The sequence below is a fragment of the Rhinolophus sinicus genome, chromosome 18, assembly GCF_057876585.1.
Source record: "Rhinolophus sinicus isolate RSI-liver-muscle chromosome 18, RSI-T2T, whole genome shotgun sequence".
Lineage (NCBI taxonomy): Eukaryota > Metazoa > Chordata > Mammalia > Chiroptera > Rhinolophidae > Rhinolophus > Rhinolophus sinicus.
In genome coordinates, this window is record NC_142518.1 from 110,699,637 (window position 1) to 110,724,255 (window position 24,619).

Sequence of the window (24,619 nt, forward strand, 5' to 3'; positions counted from 1 at the left end):
AGTTCCCTCTAGGGTCCTAGTCCCACCCCCAGTGTTCCAGTCACCCTGAGCTGAGCTTCTCAGACCAAGACTCCAACAGCTCCACTGGCCTCTGGGCCGCTCAGTCCTCCCGTCCTTCCCCCCACTGGCACCCCTGCCCTGTAGAGAGCAATGCCCCAGCAGAAAGGACCCAGGGGTCTCCTGGATTCTGCTGCCTTCACTGGTTACACCCCATCCAATGCCAAGTCTCTAGGATTCTGCCCCCTACCCAGAGCATCTCTGGAATGCATCCACCTCTGTCCTTGCCCAGAGCCACCCCTCCAGTCTTCCCCACCTTCTCCACCCCAGGACCACCAGCTTGCACTTGTCCAAACGCAAAACTGTTCACAAGACCATGACCAAGTTCTCCTTGATTTGCTGACCTCTACACCCTCGAAGCCTACCTCCACCAACCTTGTGCTCCAGGTAGGGCAAAACACCCCATGGACATGTCACCTGCAGTCCCAGCTTTGGGCCGCCCCCATCTCCCCTCCTGCCCAATGCCTGCCACGGTTCAGGGCTCAGGGCCACATGGCTTGATGGTTAAGTGCACGGACCCTATGATGGACTCTTAGCCTTGCCACTACTAGCTGTGAAAACTTGTGTCAATTTCCTAATCCCTCCTATGTATTTCCTCACCTGTGACTGGGGGAAATAGCTGTTCCCCTTGTGAGGCCACTAGAAGGACTGAATGAGTTAATACGCCCAGAATACTTGGCTCTGCCCCAGTACTTCAGGAGGACAGCCATAGTAGTAGCTTCACTTCCTCCCCCTGATACCCTGAGCGCCCCTAGACTTGATTCCCGTCCTTGGTGCCCTGAGGTACCCTCCACAGATAGGCTCTCCTGGCAGTGGGGACTTGTCTGTTGGCAAGTAATTCTGCCCAACATCCAAAAGACTCTTAAAAAAAACAACAACAACAAAAGACTCTTGAGGCAGGTGGCAGTGGACTTTGTCTCTGAGCGGCGCTAATGCCAAGCTTAAGCCTGGCACCCAGTAGGCACTTCATAGAAGGCTATGAAATGCTCTCCTGACCACCCCAATGGGAGGGCACCGCCCCACTCTCACCTGCTCCATCCAGGTAACCACAGTTGGTCCTCCGCCATGCCCACTAAGGCCAGCAGAGGGCAGCAGCGCCTTGCCCTGCAGCGTTGGGCAAAGGGGTGGGCGGGGAGGGGCTGGGCTGCCAGGCCAGCCCGCCAGGATGTGCTGGGTTGGGCACGATTGCATTGTGGGGAGGGAGGCTGGGGCTCCGCAGGGACGCACTCCTGCACCATCAGCTGCTCCTCAGCCCCTGCCGGCGGCCCACCCAAGTAAGCAGGAACCAGGGCTGGCGAGGGTGAGGGGTGCAGGGGCCTCCAGATCAGGGGGACACCATCTCAGTGTGTGCTGGGACCTAGGAGAAGCCAGAGGTCTTCAGGGCCAAGTCGCCCTGCTCGGGCAAAGGCCCTCAGGCGCCAATCCCAGCCCTGCGATGACACCTCCTGATGCCTAGGGACACAGTGCCCCCCTAGGGGGTGGTCCTGGAGCTGGCAGGTAGGACCCTGAACTTCTGCCCCCAAATGGGAGAGCCGGTGCTGCCAAGGGCAGGGTGCAGGGTAGGGAGGTGGCTTTCCTGGCTCCCTGCCCCCACAGCCACCCAACCGGCCCAGCCAGGTGGCAGCAAGCCTTGCTGCTGCCACCTCGCCCTGAAGCCTGCTACTGCTGTGCATTGTGGAGAAGGCGAGGACCCCAACTTGAGTGTACCTGCCCCTGTGCCACAGGCCAGAGCCCCAGCTCTGCCGGCTTGGTGTGCAGATAGTGCCCTGTGAGGATGGCAAGGGAGCCAGCTGCCAGCCACCACTCCCTTCTCCACCCCATTCATGGAGGGGGGGGTCTAGGCCCATCCTGAAATGGTGTTTCCCTGGGGGCGGTGGGGGGGGACAGCCAGCGACCATTTGCCATGTCTGAAGCTAAGGGCTGGATTCCTGGTGGCCATGCCCCCACCCCCTCCTATACGTCCTCTGCTGGCATTGTCCACTACCACCAGGAGGTACCTGGCACGACTTTGCCAGTCCCCGGGGGTGGGGCTGGCTGGGGACATCCTGATCACTTGCTCTCTAGCCAGTCTTGTTCTGGGCCAAAGGAGTGGGGGTGTATGGGGGTAGAAGGTCTCCTGGACGCGTTGCCTTTGTCAGTGTCTCCCCTGCCCCCAGCCTGGACAAAGGCAGGCATTGAGGGCCAGGACTGGCACTTCAGCCAGGCACCAAGGATACTAAGGCTGAGGCTGGCATTGCAGAGACTCAGTGCTCTGACCCTCCCGTGGGGGCTCCATGGCCTCCCCTGTGCCATTCACAGCGACCTGGGGGGACACAAGAAGGAGCTCTCTGGCTGGCACCACAGGGGTGGGGCTGGCTGTGTGGGTCTCATTTTTCTGGCTGGAGGAAACCCTGTCCCTTTGTCCCCAGATCCTGGGGGGTGTCTCTCTGAGGGTGGGGAGTGGCAGGGAGCCCCCTGGTCAGAATAGCTAGGGTGGGGGGAGAGCACCAGATAGTGGGTCCCTGGCCTCTGGACAGAGGGGACATTGTTGAAGTGGAGGCAGGGCTGCCTTGGCCGGGCCACTATTGACAAAGCTGCCAGCTGTGGTGGAGCCCGGCCGCCAGGCCCTTGGCCCCCCAGGCCTCCCTCCTCCCCCAGGGCCAGTATGAATGGATCTGAGCCTCAACTGTCTCCCTCCCACTCAGGGCAATGCCCCCCACAGCTGTCTTGTGCCCGTCACCACTGCCCCAGGGCAGCTGAAGTGAGGAGATGTGCCTCCCTCTGCTGCTGCACTTCTCAACGGTAAGTGCCTGAGTCCCACGTCCCCAGAGGTGTCCCTGGGAGGGGCAGGGAAGGTAAAATAACACAGGGGAGCCTGGGCGTGGGGCTCCGACGTGCTACGTACGCCTCCTGGCCGCAGGCCCTTTACCTCATCACCCACATGCGTCACCCACATGCCACCGATATCCCGGGTCTAGAGGAAATAGCCCTGTTCCTGAGCCAGGCCCAACCTTCCTGTCTGTGTTACCAAGATAAAGGATTCTGCCCCCACCGGCATGCCTGGGGGCCCAAGCTTGCCTCTCTGCTGGCAGGCTGCAGGGCACAGAGTGACCTTGGGCTCGCTCCTGGCTGGCACTGCCCGTATGCCCAGCTGTGTGGAATCCCAGCTCAACTTAGGACCCAGCTTCAGTCCCCTTCTCTGCAGCTCTGGGCTTGGGGTCAGGAAGAGGGAGGAGCAAGAGTCCAAGGCCCAGGGGCTCTGCCCTGCTGGTGTCTCTCTTTGTGTGACTGGTCACCTAGGCAGCCAGCTGGGGCCAAAGGCTGTTGGGCAGGGGCTGCTGCAAATGACCCCCAGCTGGGAGGTGGGCTCAGCCTCAGGTCCCCACCAGCCATATGGGAACTCCCTCCAGTCTGTGCTCCAAATGGCCCCAAATGGGTGGGGAGGAGCGCCCATGCCTTCTCTGGATAAGACTCCCGTTAAGTTCTCCTCTCTCCTCCACTGCCCTCTCCTCAGTCAAACTCTCTTCCTGGCTGTCTTCTTCTCAGTCCTTTCCTCTCTCACCCCTTCCACATACACACTCCCGGTGCCAGGCCCCAGTGGACCCTGGCTGCTGGGGCCCATGGGGAGGGGCTCCTGCACCCTGTGTTGTCTCTTGGTGCCCTCTCTCCCAGACCCCACTCAGGCTGTCTCCCAGCTCCCCCCCCCCGCTCTGACCACCCCCTAGCTCAGTCTGGGGCCCTGCCAGCCCTCTGTGGCATGACCGTGTTCTCCTTGGCCCTGCTCTGCCACCTTTGTGGCAGGCTGGGGCAGTGTCCAGCTGTGTCTCAGCTTGCAGTCCTCTGGCTGCCTCATTTTCTCCCTGGTTCTCTCTCCTCTCTCCAGCATTCCCTTTCCCTGCTGGCAAGGGTCCCTCTTTGCAACCAGCCCTGGCTGCCCAGGGCGAGTTTTCTCTAGGGTCTCCCTGATTTTGTTGTCCCTCACTCCTCTTGCCCCCGTGCCATCTCTTTTGTCTGGGTAGGGGGCACAGGATCCCCGATAATGTGACTTCCACCAGCCTTCCTTCTCCCATGCCCTCATCTGTCTCTGGGCTCCTGCCCCCTTTCCGCCTTACCTGGGCACTCCCCACCCCTCTGCCTCCCCTCCTCCTTTCACATCACCGCCTCCTGTGCCCTGCCCCCCTCTCATCTCTATGGCCTCTCCTCTCTGTCACTGTCTCCTCTGTCACTCAAAGTCCTTCTGTTTGTGTTCTTGTGGCTTTTCAGGATCTCCTGCCCTTCAACAATCTAGACGTGTAAATGAGGTGTGATCAGAAAATAAGGTGACTATTTAAATAAAAAATTATTATGGTAAAAGACACATTGCCATTAATCACCCTCAAAATACTCCCCCTGGCTTTGAACACACTGATCCCATCGTTCTGGCCACTTTCTGAAGCAGTTCTGGAAGTCCTCTTTCTGAGTGTCTTACTTCATCCTCCATCATGACAACGCTCCATGTCACACATCGCTTCTGGTATAAGGCAATTTCTGTCAAATAAAAACATTATGGTGTGTCCTCATCCACCTTATTCACTGGATCTTGTACCATGTGACTTCTGGCTCTTCCCCAAAGTCAAAATGACCATGAAAGGAAAGTGTTTTGAATTGATTCGGGACATCAAGGCAGCCACGACAGTGCAACTAAATAAAGATACTCACGAAAAAGGACTTCCAGAACTGCTTCAGAAAGTGGCAAAAATGATGGGGTAAGTGTGTTTGAAGTGACGGGGAGTATTTTAAGGGGGATTAATGGCAATGTGTCTTTTACTGTAATAATTTTTTATTTTTTAAGGAGGGTGTAGCTCACAGTGGCCCATGCGGGGATTGAACCAGCAACCTTGGTGTTAGTAGCACTGTGCTGTAACCAACTGAGCTAACTGGCCACCCCCTGTAATAATGTTTTTATTGTAAACATTCACCGTATTTTATGATCACACCTCATAAAGTAGAAAATGAAAGAAATTCTTTCCTTGTGCATCCATGTGTGCACCCTCCCCCTCCATCTCTTGGATACTCTCTTTGTCCCTCTTTCTTTACTCCTCTCTGCCCCTTTTCCCACTCCCTCCCTCTCTTTTTCTGCTCTTTCTTTATCCCTCTCTTTGCTTCTCTCTGCCCGCTATCTCTCTGTCCTTGCTTTCTGCCTCCCTCTCTCTGCCTCTCTGTCCTTCTCTCCTTCCCTTTTCATCTCTGTCTCTTCTCAGTACTCCTCTCCCTCTGATGCTCTCTCCACCCCCTCTTCCTCTGTTCCCCTCGCTGCCCTGACTCATGCTGGCTAGGGGTGGGGAGGTGGTGCTCCCTCCCCCTGGGACTCAGATGCCTGGCTCTCTCCCAGGCCCCCGTGATGGCACCCTGGCCTCCCTTCGACCCCCACCTCCTGCTTGTGCTGCTGCTGCTATGCCCACCGCTGCCCCTGGCTCAGGCCCATCGCTTCTCCGCACTCAACACCACCTTCAACCACTTGGCACTGGCACCCGGCCGGGGCACGCTCTATGTAGGTGCAGTGAACCGCCTCTTCCAGCTTAGCCCCGAACTGCAGCTCGAGGCTGTGGCTGTCACCGGCCCTGTCTTCGATAGTCCTGACTGCGTGCCTTTCCGTGACCCGGCTGAGTGCCCGCAGGCCCAGCTCACCAACAATGCCAACCAGCTATTGCTGGTGAGCAGCCGGGCCCAGGAGCTGGTGGCCTGCGGGCAGGTGCGGCAGGGTGTGTGTGAGAAGCGGCACCTTGAAGACGTGGCCAAGCTGTTGTACCAGGCTGAGGACCCTGGTGACGGGCAGTTTGTCGCCGCTAATGCCCCAGGAGTGGCCACCGTGGGCCTGGTGGTGCCCGCGCCAGGTCGGGACCTCCTGCTAGTGGCCAGAGGCCTGGCAGGCAAGCTGTCAGGAGGGGTGCCACCCCTGACTGTGCGCCAACTGGCTGGGCCGCAGCCCTTCTCCAGCGAGGGCCTGGGTCGACTCGTGGTGGGAGACTTCTCCGACTACAACAACAGCTACGTGGCAGCCTTTGCCAATGCCCGCTCTGCCTACTTCGTCTTCCGCCGCCGTGGGGCCCGGGTGCAGGCCGAGTACCGCTCCTACGTGGCCCGAGTCTGCTTGGAAGACGCCAACCTTTACTCCTACGTGGAAGTGCCCCTCACCTGCCAGGGCCAGGGCCTCATCCAAGCTGCCTTCCTTGCCCCGGGCACCTTGCTGGGGGCATTTGCCGCGGGCCCGAGGGGGGCACAGGCAGCCCTGTGTGCCTTTCCCCTGGCTGAGCTGGACAGGAGCATGGAGCAGGCCCGGCGCCTTTGCTACACAGCAGGCGGCCGGGGACCCAGTGGCATGGAAGAAGCTACTGTGGAGTATGGCGTCACTTCGCGCTGCGTCACCCTGCCCCCTGTGAGTGGCTGGGCCCAGGCCCCACACCTGCCCTGTCACCTCAGGCTTTATGCACCATCTTCTGGTGGCGGCTCCAGCCTTCTCTCGCTGCCGCATCTGACCTCCATCCCTGTCCCTCATGATCCTGCCGAATCTCTCAGCCCAGGGCAGGGCTGCCACATGTAGTCCCGGGCCTCGGGCAGCTAGACACTCTTATGTGACGATTGCCCATGACCTCTTGTTAGAGGTTGTCAAGAAGGGGCTGGCTTATTCTCCAAGTCTCCTAGCTGCTGTCTTTCTCCCTCTCTGAGGTGTGAGCTTGTCCTGCCATGGGGCTCCCCGGCCCTGTCTTCCAGCCTGCTTTGCTCTCTTCTCACTGACTGCCTGGCTGTCCTCCTCTAACTAGCTCTGGGCCCAGGGAAGTTACCTCCTGCCTCTTCCAGGAACTGATTCTCCCCTCTCTGCCTATCCAGGACTCCCCTGAGTCGTACCCCTGTGGTGATGAGCACACTCCCAGCCCTATTGCTGGCCGCCAGCCCCTTGAAGCTAGGCCTCTGCTGCAGCTCGTGCAACCCATCAGTGCCATCGCAGCCCTCCAGGTGGATGGGCACATGGTAGCCTTCCTGGGGGACACTCAGGGCCAGCTGCATAAGGTGAGGGCCTGACAGAGCAGGGGGCTGCACTAATGCCAGCCTCCCTGCCCTGCAGTCTTGACACTGCCAGGCTGGGCCCTGGAGCGGCTCAGGGAAGGCCCAGGTACCTACCGCCTCTCGGCTTGTGTCCTGGCTAGCTGGGTGCCACCTGCTATCTGGGTCCCAGAGGCGTGGCTTAGGATGACAGCCCAGGAGCCTCCCAAGCAGCCTCAATTTCTCCAGCCAACAGTGGGAACTGACAGCCAAGGTGGGTGGGGGTGGCATCGAGGTGGAGTGGGCAGTGTCTGGGCCTCAGAGCCAGCATGGCTGCAGAAGTCTGTCCAAAACAAACTCTGGCCTCCTTTGGCCTGCTTGTCTCCCCACAACTGCCCTCTAGCCCCTGGCACCTGAGGGCCTCACCCAGGGTGGCCCTGCCAACCCAGCTAGGTGACGCTGCATGGAGAAGGCAACATGGGCAGGCTGGATGCCCATGGGCTTGCCCCACCGTCCATGGCCTGGGATCCCCAGCTTGGAAGAGAGCATGTGCTCCGAACAGTCAGCCTGTGGCCATCCTGGGAGGAGGCCTTGGCTCGGCAGGCTGGCCCACCCCTGTCCTTTCCATTCCCCCAGGTCTTTCTCAATGGCTCCCAAGGCCAGGTGTACCACTCCCAGCAAGTGGGGCCTCTAGGCTCAGCCATCAGCCCAGACCTGCTAGTGGACAGCAGTGGCAGCTACCTCTATGTCCTGACTGCCCAGCAGGTGAGGGCTGTCCCAGGGGCTGGGCACATGAGGCCTGAGTCCCCATATCTACTGGCTCTGTCCCTGCTGCCCATCCAGGTGGACCGGGTACCTGTGGCAGCCTGCGCCCAGTTCTCTGACTGCACCAGCTGCCTCCAGGCCCAGGACCCACTGTGCGGCTGGTGCATCCTCCAGGGCAGGTGAGCTAGGGTCCTGTGCCCAGGCTTGGGCCAACAGGTGGTATGTGCCAGGAGGCCACACCTGGAAGCAGCTCTAGGCATGCCAGGAGGCCAGTTCAGGTCCCTGAGGTGGAGACACGGGGCCACTGCTGAGTTCCCCAATCTGTCCAGTCCTGTTGAAGCAGGAATCTGGTCGGCGCCTCCTTCCCACCACTACCCAACCTGCTCACTTATCATTCCCCTAGCCCCCCCTCAGGCCAGGCCTCTGTCACCTCTCCCAGGTGTCTCCACCAGCCTGTGCTCCACAAGGCAGCCCCAGGAATCCCCATGGCACCCCTCAGTCACATCTGCATGCCTCCCTTCCACAGCCCAGCCCTCTCTTACTCACTGTCAAGGCCAAAGCCCTTCCTCTGTGAACGCAGTCCCTTTCATTTCCCTTGCTCACTGCATTCCAGTTGGGCCATCCTCCCAATCCCCTTGTCACCCGTCACCCAGGGAGCCTGAGATCCACACAGTGACCCAATGGGCCCCTGCCCACAGGTGTACCCGCAAGGGCCAATGTAGGCGGGCAGCCCAGCCCAACCAGTGGCTGTGGAGCTATGAGGACAGCCACTGCCTGCACGTGCAGAGCTTGCTGCCGGCCCACCACCCCCGCCAGGAGCAGGGCCAGGTGAGGCTCCTGCCACTGCCTGTCTGTGGGGGATACCCCCAGGCTGCCCGTGTCCTCCTCTCCCGCTGCTTCTGCTCCCACCCACTCTGCTCTGGCTCCATCTCCCTTGCTGAGTTCCCCCCCGCCGCGCCCCCAAGAAGCCCCTGCCTGCTCTGTTTTCCTCGAACATACCCTAGGTCACATTGTCTGTCCCCCGGCTGCCCACCTTGGCTATGGATGAATACTTTCATTGTGCCTTTGGAGACTACGACAGCTTGGCTCATGTGGAAGGGCCCCATGTGGCCTGTGTTACCCCTCCTCAAGACCAGCTGCCACTTAACCCTCCAGGCACAGGTGAGGGGCCCCTGGGGCAGGCAGCTGGGGCAGGAGCTGGAGGGGCAGAAGCCACATGACCTGCCCTGCCATCATCATCCTCTCAGACCATGTCACATTGTCCCTGGCCCTGATGTTTGAGGACGTGGCCGTAGCTGCCACCAACTTCTCCTTCTACGACTGCAGTGCTGTCCAGGCCTTGGAGGTGGCAGCCCCGTGAGTGCTGGGCCTGGTTGCTGGGTAGGAGTGGCAACCCCAGATAATGCCCAGCCTGAGCAGCCCCCTGCTCTTCCAGGTGCCGTGCTTGTGTGGGCAGCCTCTGGCGATGCCACTGGTGCCCCCAAAGCAGCCGCTGTGTGTATGGGGAGCACTGTCCCGAGGGCGAGAGGACCATCTATAGCACGCAAGAGGTGGGTGAGCCCAGCCTGCTGGTCTCCCTTCGGTGCCCAGCCCCACATGGCTGCAGGGCCTCGTCTGTGGACCTCTGCTCGCCCTGTGGCCAGCCTGGCACCTTCACTGCACTGCAGACCCACATCACCCTACACCTTGCCCACACCCCTTGACTTCTGAAGGGCTAACATCTTCTTTTCCCAGATGGACATCCAGGTGCGTGGCCCAGGGGCTTGTCCTCAGGTTGAGGGCCTGGAAGGACCCCTCCTGGTGCCCGTGGGCTGGGAGAGCCGTTTGGCCCTGAGAGTGAGGAACCTTCAGTATTTCCAAGTGAGCAATCTGGTGGGCAGGGAATGGGGACGGGGGGTGGGGGAAGCTGACAATGTCCAGGGTCCTGACAGTGTCTATCCCCAGGGTCTGCCAGCCTCCTACCACTGTTGGCTGGAGCTGCCCGGAAAACTACAGAGGCTATCAGCCTCCCTGGAAGAGATGACCGGGGATGCAGGCATCATCTACTGCCAGGCCCAGCAGGTGAGCAGCCACCCCACAGCCTCACCTGCCACTGGAGAGCAGCTCTGGCAGCTCTCAGATGCTTCCAAACCCCTTGTCTCCCAGCTTGTCCCAGGCCCTCAGGGGCTCGTCCTCTTCCTCCCATTGTCACGAGGCCTCCTGTGAGCAGCAGGAACAGGGTGCCTACAGCCTGTGCTCCGGGCTTGCAGTCTGGTGGGAGATGTGGGCACTGAACAATGGCGCCCATTCTGGAAGGAGTGTCCTGGAGGAGGCAGAGGTCAGGGGTGTCCCAAGTTGAGCCAGGCCTGACCCCATCCTCCACCCACAGTTCCACCCCTCCATGACCCAGAGGGAGCTCCTGGTGCCCATCTACGTCACTCGGGGCAAGGGCCAGCGGCTGGACAATGCCGGCACTCTTCATGGTGAGCTTGGGGGTGGCAGGGCAGATGGGGCAGGGCGTGCGGCAGAGGGGAGGTGCCTCAATATGCTGCCTAACCTTCCCTAGTGACCCTCTACGACTGTGCCGTGGGCCACCCTGACTGCAGCCACTGCCAGGCAGCCAATGGGAGCCTGGGCTGCCTGTGGTGCAGCCACGGCCAGCCTGCCTGTCGCTATGGGCCACTCTGCCCACCTGGGGCCGTGGAGCTGCTATGTCCCATGCCCAGCATTGACACAGTGAGCCACCCCCCACCTTGGCCTTCACCCCCACCCATTCCCAATGGCCTAGTCTCCCACCTCCTCTCCCCCCCAGCCCCATCTGCCCTGCCCCCCACTGTCCTAGCCTCACCCCAGTCAGACCAGCCCTGCCTCAGGATGGTCGGCTGGCTGGGTGCTCCCCATTGCAGAGCAGGTGTGGCTTTGGGGATCCCATGGCCATCCTTCTCTGCTGTAGATTGAGCCTCTGACTGGCCCCCCTGAAGGTGGCTTGGCCCTCACCATCCTGGGCTCCAACCTGGGCCGGGACTTTGCCGACGTTCAGGATGCCGTGAGTGTGGCTGGCCAGCCCTGCAACCCTGACCCCTCTCTCTACCGCACCTCTGCCCGGTAAGGCCCTCAGGGACTGGCCACCCAGAGACAAGGGAGACTTGCAGCCAAGAAATGTGGGCCCTGGTCAGATGCACCAAAGGGAGATGGGCCGGGGGATGAGCAGCGAGTGGGCAGGCTCCAGGCAGTGGTTAGTGGGAGGCCCACAGCTCCCGCCAGGGAAGTGCCCAGCCCACAGGGGCCCTGAGCTGCTACCGGGACTCTGCTCCTCAGGATTGTGTGTGTGACATCTCCTGCTCCCAACGGCACCACGGGACCAATCCAAGTGGCCATTAAGAGTCGGCCACCAGGCATCTCAACCCAGCACTTCACCTATCAGGTCAGTGCCCACCCGGGGGGTCCCCATGCAGGGGAGACTAGGAGGGAGGGACAGAAAGGCACAGGCACCTCGAGGAGCATTTCAAACTTGACCTAAGGATAACAGGTAGTGTTGTTGCATGTCCAGTAGGGAAGCCACGTGATCTGAGGAGAGGGCAGGCTGGCAGCAGTGGTGGCACAGCCAGGGCACTGCTGGCAGCAGCTATCCAGGCGGGAGGTGGGCAGCCGAACACCAAGTGCAGAGGGCGGGATGGCCAGTCTGGGACTCAGAACTGTTGGGACTTGTTACAGGCCTGGCTGCCTGCGGGCATGGTGATGTGATAGAGCAGGGTCACCTTCAGGCACTAGCATGAGCCCTTCGCACCTGCTGAGGCCATTTTGGGGGCCAAGATGATCAGAGAAGAAGCAGTGGGGGGAGCAGGGGCAGGTTAGCATTTGCTTGGCACATGCAGCACCCCAAGGAGGCAATTAGATGTCAGGGTTTAGCACTCAGGGGGCCTGGGAGGTGCAAGCTGCGGCAGAGGATGAAGCCCTCCTGGGGGGCAGAGACACAATAAGGACAGAAGAGTCCCCTTAGCGGGGCAGGGTAGCTAAGAGGAGAGTTGTGGGACTAAAGAAGCCAGGCACAAGGCTTCCAGAAGGTGGGTGTGGTTGGCTGTGGCCCAGGAGACAGTGCTGAGAAGTTGGCCAAGGGCCTTGGGGGCTGGAGCCAAGGTGAGGAAGAGCCAGGCTGGGCTGCCATGCCTGCCTTCACTTGCCCTGTCCCCCAGGACCCCGTTCTGCTGAGCCTGAGTCCCCAGTGGGGCCCCCAAGCAGGGGGCACCCAGCTCACCATCCACGGGCAGCACCTCCAGACAGGAGGCAACATCAGTGCATTTGTGGGCAGCCAATCCTGTCCTATGTGAGTATCTCTTTCCTCCTGGTCCCAGCCTGGCTGTTCTCGGCTGGGGGTGCCTCCTATGGGCTTCGGTGTCCCCTTGTGTACAGCAGAGGCTGTGGACTCAGGGCTCCCCAGGGCCTCCATGAAAGTCCAAGACAAATGGCCACTGAGACCACCCCTCATGGGCTCTGCCCTTGAGGGACGTAAAGCAGGGTTCTCATAGTGTGGCCAGGCAAAAGCTAGAGCCCAAGGTACCAGACTCCTCTCCCCTGCAGCCAGGAGCCAGTGTGTCCTGAGGCCATTGTGTGCCACACCATGCCCCAGGCTGGGCCAGGAGAAGCTGTGGTTCGTGTGGTCTTTGGCCATGCCCAGCGCACGCTGCTGGCCATTCCTTTCCGCTATACTGCCAACCCCCAGCTCATGGCGGCAGAGCCCAGCGTCAGCTTCCGGGGGTAAGGACTGGGCAACGTGTGCATCCTGTCTTGGAGGCAGGGGGTCAGGGCTGACATGGGCTGCACACTGCCCCAACCCCTGCTGACTACTATCCTGGCACAGGGGTGGGCGGCTGATTCGAGTCAGGGGCAAGGACCTGGACGTGGTGAAGCAGCCCCTGCTGTCGGTGTGGCTGGAGGCCGCGGCAAAGGTGCAGGCTGTAGTAGCCAAGTCCCAGGACCTGAGGAGGAGCTGCAGGGCCCCTGCTTCAGCCCCTCAGGCTTGTGTCCAGCTTGAGGGGGGCTTACTTCAGGTAAGCCCCCACCAGCCGGCAGTGGGGCTGCCCAGGGACCATGCCCAACGAGGGGGTAGGGGGGCAAGGCGGGCAACCGTGCCCCTGGGAGTGAGCAGGGGAGCCCCAGCTCACCCCACCTCATCCTAACCCTGCCTACCTCGCAGTGCTCCACCGTCTGCTCCATCAACTCCTCCAGCCTCCTCCTCTGCCGGAGCCCTGCCGTGCCAGATGGGGCTCACCCCCAGAGGGTCTTCTTTACCCTAGACAACATGCATGTGGATTTCGCCAGCGCCAGCGGGGGCCAGGACTTCCTATACCAGCCCAACCCCCGGTTGGCCCCCCTCAGCCGAGAGGGGCCCGCCCGCCTCAAGCCGGGCAACGTCCTGGACGTGGAGGTGAGGGCTTCTGTGGACCATCTCTGTGCAGGGGCTGTGGAAGCAGGCTAGGCGGCCTGGCTCAGGCCCCTGGTCTGTCTCCTAGGGCGAGGGCCTAAACCTGGGCATCAGCAAGGAGGAGGTACGCGTGCACATTGGTGATGGGGAGTGCCTGGTGAAGACACTCACACTCACCCACCTGTACTGTGAGCCACCCCCACGGGCCCCGCAGCCTGCCAATGGCTCCAGCACCCTGCCGCAGTTTGTGGTAAGTCTGGGCCCTGGGTACCGGGGTGGGTGGCAGGTGGAGCACCTAAGGCCCAGCTCAGGAGCCCTGTCCCCCCACCAGGTGCAGATGGGCAACCTGCGGCTGGCCCTGGGTCCTGTCCAGTATGAGGCTGAGCCCACACAGTCTACCTTCCCTGTGGAGGCCCAGGTAGGACTGGGCATGGGCGCTGCTGTGCTGACTGCTGCCGTGCTCCTCCTCACCCTCATGTACAGGTGAGGGGCCCTCCCCGCCATTCACACACCTGTGAAAACTTCCCTCTTCACTTTTAGAAAGGGCTCCCCATACCGCAGGCCTCTGGGAAGGAGGCTGTCCTACCTTGGTGGCTTCGACCCAGGCAGGCTTGGGCCTGTGGCTAACATTTGGTCCCCGGGCTGCAGGCATAAGAGCAAGCAGGCCCTGCGAGACTACCAGAAGGTTCTGGTGCAGCTGGAGAACCTGGAGATCGGCGTGGGCGACCAGTGCCGCAAGGAGTTCACAGGTGGGGTGGAGGCGGTAGGGAGGGGGGCGGAGGGCCCACCAGGCCTGAGCCCCACAACTTGGTGTCTCCCGGCCTGCAGACCTGATGACCGAGATGACTGACCTCAGCAGCGACCTGGAGGGGAGTGGGATCCCCTTCCTGGACTACCGCACATACGCCGAGCGAGTCTTCTTCCCCGGGCACGGTGGCTGCCCACTGCAGCCCACGTTTGAAGGGCCCGGGGAAGAGGGCCACCGTGCCCCTGTGCGCCAGGGCCTCACGCAGCTCTCCAATCTTCTCAACAGCAAGCTTTTCCTCCTCACAGTGAGGGCCACGTGGGGGTGGGGAGGCAGGGAGTCTTAGGGGGGCAAGGAGGTGGGGCTGGGCATAGCCTGGGAGGGGCGGCAGGTGTAGGCACAAAGGTGGGAGGACGCACGGGGCACGGGGCTTCCCAGAATGAGCGTCAGCCCCAACCCCCCCCCCCCCCCGCCCACCTAGCTCATCCACACGCTGGAAGAGCAGCCCAGCTTCTCCCAGCGGGACCGCTGCCACGTGGCTTCGCTGCTGTCCCTAGCATTGCACAGCAAGCTTGAGTACCTGACCGACATCATGAGGACGCTGCTTGGCGACCTGGCCGCCCATTATGTGCACAAGAATCCCAAGCTCATGCTGCGCAGGTTGGCTTTGGCCTGACCTTGGTCCTGGCGGCAGGGGTTGTGCTGTCCCCCGCCCCCAGCTCCCCGCCACACCACCCTGTCCTGGGGTGGGCAGGGCCAGGAACCCCCAGGAGGGGGGCTAGGACAGAAGCCACTGGTAGGGAAGTAGATGGGCATCCTCAGCAGGGACGTGGGCACAGAGGTGTGACAGGCGGAAAAGCTCTGCATTGCCCCTGCTGCCCACCTCAGCCCAGGGACAGGGTAGCCCTGCAGGACCCGTTTCTGACCAGGGGCCTGCTCCCTACAGGACAGAGACCATGGTGGAGAAGCTGCTAACCAACTGGCTGTCCATCTGTCTCTACGCCTTCCTGAGGGTGAGGGGCACCCTGGATGGCACCTTCTCCCCTTGCTCCATTAAGGGGCTGCTTTCTGTGGCCTCACTGACCTGCACCCAAATTCCCCCAGGGTCCTCAGGGTGTGAGGGCACAGCAAGGCAGGCTGTGGAAAGGGAAAGGCTTTGAACCTTTTTCCCGGCTGGCTATGAGGCAGAGACCACCTGTCATTGTCTGCCCTTGTTCTGTGCAGCTGGTCTGCCGCTTCCCACCCCCACCACGCCCTCTGAGTCTCACACAGCCCAAAAGAGCCCTGGCCAACGCTGGCCTGTCCTGATGGTTGCAGGAGGTGGCTGGTGAGCCGCTGTACATGCTCCTCCGGGCCATCCAGTACCAGGTGGATAAGGGCCCTGTGGACGCTGTGACAGGCAAGGCAAAACGGACCCTGAATGACAGTCGCTTGCTGCGGGAGGATGTGGAGTTCCGGCCCCTGACGCTGATGGTGCTGGCGGGCCCCGGGGCTGGCGGGGCTGCAGGGAGCAGCGAGGCACAGCGCGTGCCCGCCCGGGTGCTCGACACAGACACCATCACCCAGGTGAAGGAGAAGGTATTGGACCAAGTCTACAAGGGTACCCCCTTCTCCCAGAGGCCTGCCGTGCACACCCTAGACCTTGGTAAGAGAGCCTGCCTGCCTTCCTCCCCTGGGTCTGTTCCACCTATAGAGGCTCGGCTCTGCCTTGCTCTGAATGGCAGAGTTGGGGAACAGGCTGAAGGCTGATTGGCTTCTCTGGGTGCCCCCAGAGTGGCGCTCGGGCCTGGCTGGTCACCTAACCCTATCAGACGAGGACCTGACCTCAGTGACCCAGAACCACTGGAAGAGACTCAACACTCTACAGCACTACAAGGTTTGCGGGGCAGGTGCAGGCTGGGGGACAAGCCCACGCCTCGGGATGAAACAAAGAAGGATCCCAGCCTCTGCTTCCCTCTCCGCCAGGTCCCAGATGGGGCCACAGTGGGGCTCATCCCCCAGCTGCACAACAGAAGCGCTGTCTCCCAGAGCCTGGCCCAGAGCTATCCCTCCAGAGAGAGTGAGTCCTGCAATGCAGACATGCCCATCTGCCCCTGGGAGCTTAGGCAGGCCAGCAGGAGTCCTGGTCATGCCATCCCCTGGGTCTCCCCAGACCTTGCCAGTGGGCCAGCCAAAGCTCCAGGCTGAGCTGAGGGCCTGGGTCAGATGAGGGGAGACGTGTGCCCTGGCCAGGGAGCTCTAGGACCACGGGGTATTACTGAGCAAGCCCCTGAGCTGCCACCCTCCTCTCCACATTGCTACCCTCTGCTTTCCTCGGCTCCTCCTACCCTGTCCCACCCCATCAAGTTGGGGCATAGGCCTGAGGCCAGCACATGTGTCCTCAGACATCCCCATGCTGGAGGATGGTGAGGAGGGCGGGGTCCGCCTCTGGCACCTGGTGAAAGGCACTGAGGAGCCAGAAGGTGCCAAGGTGCGGCGCAGCAGCCTGCGGGAGCGGGAACGGGAGCGCGCACGGGCCAAGGCCATTCCAGAAATCTACCTCACCCGCCTGCTCTCCATGAAGGTTGGTGTAGCTGGGGCACCATGCCCCAGGGGAGGCATGTGACTGGATGGCTCCCTGAGGGGCCCCTGACTGAGCTGGGGGGAGGTCATGGTCCTGAGAGGCCAAGGGGTGGCCCCAGCCGCTGATGGAATCCCCTCCCCTGCCTTCCAGGGCACACTGCAGAAATTTGTAGATGACACCTTCCAGGCCATCCTCAGCGTGAACCGGCCCGTGCCCATTGCTGTCAAGTACCTGTTTGACTTCCTGGATGAGCTGGCAGAGAAACATGGTATCGAGGACCCGGAGACCTTACACATCTGGAAAACTAACAGGTACCTTGCCAGCTAGCCCCATCCCCGAGAAGATGGGACATGGAGTCCCAGAGGGACAAGGACATTGCCAGGGTGGTGGGCAGCAGGCCATGAACAGGAACCCACACCCCCAGCATAAACTCTCAGGACAGCTGCCTGTGGAACTCAGAGCTGGGGCTCAGGCTGATGGGTGCTAGACTAGCCGTGCCTCACGTCCATGGCCACTCTGTGTCCCCAGCCTGCTGTTGCGGTTCTGGGTGAACACCCTAAAGAACCCACAGCTCATCTTTGATGTGCGGGTGTCAGACAACGTGGATGCCATCCTTGCCGTCATCGCCCAGACCTTCATCGACTCCTGCACTCTCTCAGAGCATAAAGTGGGCCGGGTAAGGGCAGAGCTGGCCTCGGCGACAGCCAGGGGTTTGAGGAGAAAAGGCTTGTGGGACAAGCCCCGGGGGCTGGATGCAGAGCCCTGGGTGGAGCGGGGATGAGAGGTGAATACTGTAGGCTAGTGGTCGGGAGCACTAGTAGCACTGTCAGGGTGACAGGACAGGGGCTTCCCCACCTCTGCACTCATGCATACCTCTACCCGGAACAGGATTCCCCAGTGAACAAACTGCTCTATGCCAGGGAGATCCCTCGCTACAAGCAGATGGTGGAGAGGTAGGTGTCAGGGTATTACGGCTTGGGGTAGACGCTGCCCGCCCCTAACGGTATCCCCTCCTCCAGATACTACTCCGACATTCGCCAGAGCTCTCCAGCCAGCTACCAGGAGATGAACTCAGCGCTGGCTGAGCTCTCGGGGGTGAGGCACGGACCAGGGGTACACTCCTACACATTTGGGGGACAGAGTGGGGGGGAGGCTTGGGGCTTAAGGCCCAGGCTGGGGCCTCATCTCCCCTATGTGCTGCCCCCAGAACTACACCTCTGCTCCCCACTGTCTGGAAGCTCTGCAAGAACTCTATAACCACATCCACAGGTATTATGACCAGGTGAGGCCAGGACTCTCCCGGGGAAGGGACCCCTCCCTGGGGGCAGAGGAGGTATCTAGGCCCAACCCAGCTGGCAGAGGGGAGGAAGGGCCCGGGTTGAGAAGGAGCTTGGTTTCTGTCCAGCTTCCCCAAGGGAGGCCCAGGGCAGCCCCCACTGGATCCCCAGCACCTGCTGAGATGGAAGCAGGGCTGAGTGGCCTTGGGCCAGTGGGCAGAGGGCTGGAGGCTCAGGCTGGGCACCCTTCTCTGCCCTGGCAGATCATCAGTGCCCTGGAGGAAGACCCTGTGGGCCAGAAGATGCAGCTGGCCTGCCGCCTGCAGCAGATTGCTGCCCTGGTGGAGAACAAGGTGACTGACCTGTGACCTCAAGCCACAGCAGGCACCCAAGGCCCACCAGCTTGGAGAGCAGCAAGCAGAACCCACCACCGCAGTGCCTTCTGGCCCCTGGATCGAGCCAGCGACCGAAGAGGGGCTGGCAGAGAGTGGGGGGGGCTCCCTGCCACCTGTACCCCCCCTCCGCCCTTCCTCCCCCTCCGGGCTTCTTCCTAATTTATAGCAATCCTTCTCTTTCCCCCCACATTGTATTTATTTGCTTGCTGGAGAATTGCTTCTGGAAATAAAATGGGAATCTCTCTTTTTAGAAAAAGCCCAATCCCCAGCCCCTGCCTTCCTCTGGAATCTACACGGCCCCATGGCTGTGACTTCTGCTGCTTGAGGAAAAGAGGGGTAATCAGGCACCCCCAGGACTTGCTCTCCTCCCTCCCCTCGCCTCCCTTGGCCCCTGCAGGAAAGGGGTCCCTGTCCTCCCACCCCTATCTATGCCCCCCCACCCACCAGTTCTTTTCTGACACAGGGACACAGAACCAAATGTCTCCCATCTTGGGCTAACTACAGTCACTGCTAAGCCCCCGTGCTTCATTCTGACTCCCCAAAAGTGCCCAGCTGGCCTCCTGGCTCCACTCTGGCGCTCTCAATTCTCTCCTAGGAGCAGCCAGAGTGATCTTTCTAAAGAACAAAAGTGCCCATCAGCCTCTGCTGGAGCCCCATACTTGGCCACACGAGGCCCCCCCTCCTCTCCCCCACCCCCAGCCACTCTGTAGCCAGTCCAGCCTTGGAGGTCGCCAGCCAGCCGTGCTGCCAGCCTTGCCCCAGCCAGGCCCTTTGACAACCTGGAGGTTTACCCATCCACCCCCTTTCTGAGGACCTGATGTTTCCTGGTCCCTCGGATGTAGCTCCAAAGTCATAGGCTCTGCGTGACCTGGACGTCCCTCTGTCACCAGCCCGCTAGAGCTGTGGGCTTGTTTGCTTCCCACTGGAAGAGGACCCCTGAGGGCAGGGCCAGGGTGAACAGCTCCCTGTGCCTCCCATGGGGGCACATGGCACATGTTGGTGGACACAATGAGCAGGGCAGAGATGGCAGGCCTGGAACAGAGCCAAGAGGGAGACTGCCCAGGGTCCCAGTGCCAGAGTCCTGGCTGGGCAGGTTCCCAGGCTTCCATTTGGTCCGTACCTCTGGTGGGGGGAATGTGTTGCCTTTAGCTCATGCCCCTGACTCTTGCTACACCAGGGACCACAGTGACCCACATTCAGGAAAAGGAGGACACCGGGCTCCACTCTATCTTAGGGGTCAATGAGGCACAGGAAAAATGGGAAGCCAGAGAAGGTTCCAAAAGTGTCGGTGACGCTCTAAGCACACGGTGGGGGGTGGGAGCTTGGCCTGAGGACTAGGTTGCCATGTCCATGGTGTCCTTGCCTGGCTGTCCCCCTCAGCCGTCTCTGGAGTGCAAGGCCTCAGCCTGGGGACCGGTCACCATGTCCTCGCGTGGGTAACCCGATGGTCCTGGGGTCTGTGAGGGACTGCTCGCTCTGTCCCCGCAGTGGCCAGCTCTGCCAGCCGTGGGCAGAAGCAGGGGGGAAAGAGGGTTTGTCTTAGGGGGCCAGGATGGGGGGGGCGCTGTCGCTGCACTGCCCTCTCCTCGCTGCATACCTTGCCCACAGCTGAGCAGCTGGGAGGCTATTTATAAAGGCGGGTGAGATCAGCGGGCCGAGGCTATAAATGCTCTGGCCAAGGCCGGGCCCCACAGGAGCAGCCCCCGGGGCGCCGGAGCTGCAAGCCGAGAGGCCAAGATGAGTGCCAGTGCTGGTGGTGGTGGCAGGGACAGTGTCGGCAGCAGCAGCAGGTAGGGCTCGGCCTGGGCGCCTGGGGCCCCTGGCGCCTCATACGCTCACTGCCCGCCTGACCCACCCACAGCTCACAGACCTCCTGTGGGCCCGAGTCCTCGGGCTCTGAACTAGCTCCTGCTGCGCCAGTCCCGCGGATGCTGCAGGCGCTGCTGGGCTCTGACGATGAGGAGCAGGAGGACCCCAAGGACTACTGCAAGGGTGAGGCCTGGCCTGGGGTGCAGGCAGCCAGGAGCTCCCATGGGGGGAATGGGACAGCCCAGGGAGAGGGTGCTGGTGTCAGTCCACATGGGCCAGGGTGCCAGCAGGCTGATGCCCACCTCCGGTCTTTATTGGCTCCCTTCCCCCAGGTGGCTACTACCCCGTGAAGATTGGTGACTTGTTCAATGGGCGGTACCATGTGGTGCGCAAGCTGGGCTGGGGCCACTTCTCCACCGTCTGGCTCTGCTGGGACATCCAGTGAGTGTCCCCTTTGCCCCCTGGGGCCCAGTGCCGGCTGGGATCCTACCTTTGGGCTTGGTTGGGGCCACCACGTTGTCCCCATGTGTCTGGCCGGGGCTAGCAGCTGACTCGGGTCTCGGCGTTGCAGGCGCAAGCGCTTCGTGGCTCTGAAAGTAGTGAAGAGTGCTGGGCATTACACGGAGACAGCTGTGGATGAGATCAAGCTCCTGAAATGTGTGAGGCGCCTCCCCTACTGACTCCCAGCTCCCGGGGAGCTGCCTGGGGCCTGGCAATGTGGGTGCAGGCCTGCAGGGGCTTCTGGGGCGGGGTGGAACTCCCAGAAGGGCGGGCTCCAGGTGACTCTGCCCAAGTGGGAGGAACTGGAGGAGCCAGCGAGGGAAGGGCCAGCGGCCTGCCTTCCAGCAGGCCCCTGGAGTGGGAGAGGGGGTCTGCCACCCCTGGGAGCAGCTGGTGAGGGGCAGGTTGGAGCCATCCGTGGCCCCTTGGCTTTTGCTCCAGGTCCGAGACAGTGACCCCAGTGACCCCAAAAGAGAGACCATTGTCCAGCTCATTGATGACTTCAGGATCTCAGGGGTTAATGGAGTCCGTATCCTTTGTAGGCTGAGCAAAGCCCCATGGCAGCACAGGCACCCGCTTGTGACTTCCCGTCCAGTAGGGCCTCAGTTTGCTGATCTGCATGATGACACTTGTCTTCAAAATACTCTCATTACTTTGTTATGGGGGCACAATGGGTAACCAGGTTGCTAAGTTACCCCCAAATGGCAGGGCCCACCACGTCTGTGGCATAACTGGGCATAGGAGTGGGGCTGGTCTGAGGGTCTTCAATGTCTGCTACTCCAGTGCCCTCTCCCTAGGATGACCACAGATGTACCATCCCAACTGGCATATCTGAGAATTACAGGGGCACTATGACCACCAGGCCCACCAGGCCCAGCTCCCCCACCCCAACTGATGGGGGGTGGAGCCTGTGCCCAGTTGCGCGCCTGCCAGCCACCCTTCACTCCAGTCCCAGATGTGTGCATGGTCCTGGAGGTCCTCGGCCACCAGCTCCTCAAGTGGATTATCAAGTCCAACTACCAGGGCCTGCCTGTGCCTTGCGTGAAGAGCATTGTGAGGCAGGTGAGCACCCCCTAGCCCACGTGAAAAGCACTGGGAGGCAACCTGGGTGCGGCTGATGGAGCTCAGGAGTGGCTGTCTCCAGGTGCTCCACGGCCTAGACTACCTCCACACCAAGTGCAAGATCATCCACACAGACATCAAGCCTGAGAACATCCTGCTGTGTGTGGGTGACACCTATATCAGGCGCCTGGCTGCCGAGGCCACGGAGTGGCAGCAGTCAGGGGCACCGCCCCCATCCCGCTCCACAGGTACCAGAGCTGTATGTGGCTGGGGCTGGCCTGCGGGCCTCAGCCCCTGCCTGAGTCTCTGTTCCTTTCTTTCTACCCCCCCATGCCCCTCCTTCCCGCCCCCTCTGCCCTCCCCCCGCTCCCCCCACAGTCAGCACTGCCCCCCAGGAGGTCTGGGTAAGTTGGGATACCCCTCTTTTCCTGTGCCTCATCTCCCCATGTCCTCAGAGCTCGCCTCCTCAGCCTCCCTGCTCTCCCCAGCACTCTTGCAGTGGCATTTCCAAAAGGCTGGGCAGCCCAGATGAGGGTGATACATGTGGCGGGTCACATGCCCCAACCTGCCCTTGGTGGCTGCTGGAGTCACCACTGCCTCAGTGTGAAGACTTCGCATCTTGCACTGGAAGGGGCCAGGGCTGCCCCCCAGAGGAGGCAGGCACCCAGTCAGATGCAGGCCCATCCATTCCTCCCTAACCTTGAGCTTTGAGGAGTGGAGGCAGGAGGGAAGGCAGGAGGTAGGTGAGAGGCTGGTGCCAAGGAGTGTTCTGGAAGAAGGATGTGCCACATTCCAACATCCGTGCGAGCCCTGGGGTCCAGAGGCATTGTCCCCTGTGGAGTGGTGGGCCACACGCAGAGTTCCCAGCTGGTCAAGCAATAGGCTACAGGAACCCTGGGGTGACCCTGGCTCTAACAGCAGCTGGGTAAGCTGTCGAAAAACAAGAGGAAGAAGATGAGGCGCAAACGGAAACAACAGAAGCGGCTGCTGGAGGAGCGGCTGCGGGACCTGCAGAGGCTGGAGGCCTTGGAGGCAGCTGCCCAGGCTGAGGGTGAGGGGCCGGAGGGGCCCCCCCACCCTGGGGCTGTTGAGCGTGGGCCACCAGGGCTTTGACTCACACACCACCTCTGCCCCTCTCCCCAGACTCTAGCTCAAGACTAGAGGGGGGCAGCGGCTCTACCTCTTCTTCCGGTTGCCACCCTGGAGGGGCCAGGGCCGGCCCCTCCCCAGCCTCCTCCTCCCCTGCCACGGGGGGCGACCGCAGCCTCAGCCCCGGCTCCCAGACCTCAGGCTTCTCCGGCTCCCTTTTCTCTCCCGCCTCGTGTTCCATCCTCTCAGGCTCTTCCAACCAGCGGGAGACTGGGGGCCTCCTGTCGCCCAGCAGTAAGCCGGGCAGGGCCAGCGGGTGGCAGGCAGGCGGGGCGGGAAGGGGCCAGGCTAGCTCAGTCTCTCCCTTCTCTTCCTTCCTCAGCACCGTTTGGTGCCTCGAACCTCCTGGTGAACCCCCTAGAGCCCCAAAATGCAGACAAGATCAAGATCAAGATCGCAGACCTGGGCAACGCCTGCTGGGTGGTATGAACGTGCCTTGGAGCAGAGCTAGGTGCCCTGCCGTGAGGGTGGAGGCACAGGCCCGCTCCCAGAAGCCCTAACCTGGGCCTGCGAGGCACGCGATCGATCATTTGTTCAGTGAGGGCTCACTCAGCAATGCACTTGAGCAGACCTCACGGTCTGCCTCGTGCCACAGACCCAGAGCTCAGCCCAAACCTGCATAGGTCCTTAAGTCATGCCCAGTCAACAGAACCAGGCCCGTGGCAAGGGGTGGGGACCACTGGGAAGGGGCCAGCCTCTGCCTCAGATCGCCTGGCTAGTTCCCCTTGGGACTTCGGGAGACTCTGAGGCTCAGAACAAGCCCCACTGAGCTCCTTGGGTGCATGGCCCAGAGGAGGTGGGAGATGAGTGGGGTCTGGTGGGGGTAGGCCAGCTGTGGCCCCAGCTCCTCCCCAGGGCTCTGCTTGCCTCCAGCACAAGCACTTCACCGAGGACATCCAGACGCGGCAGTACCGGGCCGTGGAGGTGCTGATAGGTGCCGAGTATGGGCCCCCGGCTGACATCTGGAGCACAGCGTGCATGGTAGGCCTGAGTGTCCCCCAGCAGGCGCCAGCCTGCTGGCCAGCAGCTTCACCCTCTCCTCCTTCCAGGCGTTCGAGTTGGCCACCGGTGACTACCTATTCGAGCCCCACTCTGGAGAAGACTACAGTCGTGATGAGGGTAGGGGAGGCACGCACTGGGCTCGGCCTTGGGGCCTCCCGGCCTCCCGGCTGCCTCCCAGCCTCCTCTCTGTCCACAGACCACATTGCCCACATCGTGGAGCTCCTGGGAGACATCCCGCCCGCCTTCGCCCTCTCAGGCCGCTACTCCCGGGAGTTCTTCAACCGGAGAGGTGAGGCTGAAGGGGCTCAGGCAGCCTGGGTGCAGAGGGTAGGGCAGGGGCCTTGGGTTCTGAAAGAGGGGAACACAGACCCTGGAGCCGGAGGCTGTGCTGGCAGAGCTTAACCTGAGGCCTGCTGCCCGCCCCAGGAGAGCTGCGGCATATCCACAACCTCAAGCGCTGGGGCCTGTACGAGGTGCTCATGGAGAAGTACGAGTGGCCCCTAGAGCAGGCCACGCAGTTCAGTGCCTTCCTGCTGCCCATGATGGAGTACATCCCTGAAAAGCGGGCCAGCGCAGCAGATTGCCTCCAGCACCCTTGGCTCAACCCCTAGACCCTGCCGGCTGCTGCCCAAACCTCCACCTCTCAGTGCCTTCAGGGAACGTGGGATGAGTCCTGTCACCCTGCAGAGGCTGCCCTCCCCTACCCTGCAGGTGCAAGCTCTCACACTCCCCCTGGCAGGGCAGACAGATGCTGGGGCCAGGCCCACCCTTCGGAATTTGTTCTGCCCCAATCCTCACATAGGGCCATGTGAGTGACAAGTGCACGTGTTGCTTTTCTTAATAAAGTGTGAGCTCAAACACCAGTGTCCGAGAGTGACAGAAGCACAGAGCCGA

At 61.6% G+C, this 24,619-nt stretch overlaps 2 protein-coding genes across 7 annotated transcripts; both read left to right on the forward strand.

Moving 5' to 3' along the window:
* The first annotated feature begins 1,224 nt into the window (after window positions 1-1,224).
* PLXNB3 (plexin B3) lies at window positions 1,225-18,458 on the forward strand. Of its 5 annotated transcripts, none has more exons than XM_019755104.3 (36): window positions 1,225-1,331; window positions 2,742-2,838; window positions 5,408-6,451; window positions 6,904-7,083; window positions 7,693-7,821; window positions 7,900-8,000; window positions 8,520-8,649; window positions 8,826-8,982; window positions 9,069-9,177; window positions 9,257-9,371; window positions 9,556-9,681; window positions 9,766-9,882; window positions 10,190-10,283; window positions 10,367-10,536; window positions 10,754-10,905; window positions 11,119-11,224; window positions 11,994-12,124; window positions 12,379-12,555; window positions 12,659-12,848; window positions 12,995-13,225; window positions 13,311-13,472; window positions 13,554-13,705; window positions 13,871-13,971; window positions 14,051-14,274; window positions 14,449-14,627; window positions 14,914-14,980; window positions 15,285-15,612; window positions 15,740-15,843; window positions 15,933-16,026; window positions 16,352-16,530; window positions 16,681-16,841; window positions 17,059-17,206; window positions 17,419-17,483; window positions 17,550-17,625; window positions 17,738-17,812; window positions 18,071-18,458. In XM_019755104.3, exons 2-36 carry the CDS (start codon window positions 2,806-2,808, stop codon window positions 18,173-18,175), a joined length of 5,712 nt encoding a protein of 1,903 aa, XP_019610663.3. In that variant the 5' UTR covers window positions 1,225-1,331; window positions 2,742-2,805; the 3' UTR covers window positions 18,176-18,458. The 5 variants fall into 5 exon arrangements, with proteins under 5 accessions (XP_019610663.3, XP_074180279.2, XP_074180278.2 ...); XM_074324176.2 differs by lacking the exon at window positions 1,225-1,331 and adding an exon at window positions 1,444-1,554; XM_074324178.2 differs by lacking the exon at window positions 5,408-6,451.
* A 1,355-nt stretch (window positions 18,459-19,813) lies between these two features.
* On the forward strand, window positions 19,814-24,583 carry SRPK3 (SRSF protein kinase 3). 2 transcript variants are annotated; one of them, XM_019755107.3, is made up of 15 exons: window positions 19,814-19,992; window positions 20,064-20,194; window positions 20,344-20,452; window positions 20,583-20,670; window positions 20,954-21,041; window positions 21,468-21,574; window positions 21,657-21,822; window positions 21,953-21,978; window positions 22,493-22,625; window positions 22,718-22,957; window positions 23,046-23,146; window positions 23,597-23,704; window positions 23,773-23,842; window positions 23,922-24,014; window positions 24,152-24,583. In XM_019755107.3, the coding sequence occupies exons 1-15, from the start codon at window positions 19,940-19,942 to the stop codon at window positions 24,334-24,336; spliced, it is 1,698 nt and encodes a 565-aa protein (XP_019610666.1). In that variant the 5' UTR covers window positions 19,814-19,939; the 3' UTR covers window positions 24,337-24,583. The 2 variants fall into 2 exon arrangements, with proteins under 2 accessions (XP_019610666.1, XP_019610667.1); XM_019755108.3 differs by having other exon boundaries at window positions 22,496-22,625.
* The last annotated feature ends 36 nt before the right edge of the window (window positions 24,584-24,619 follow it).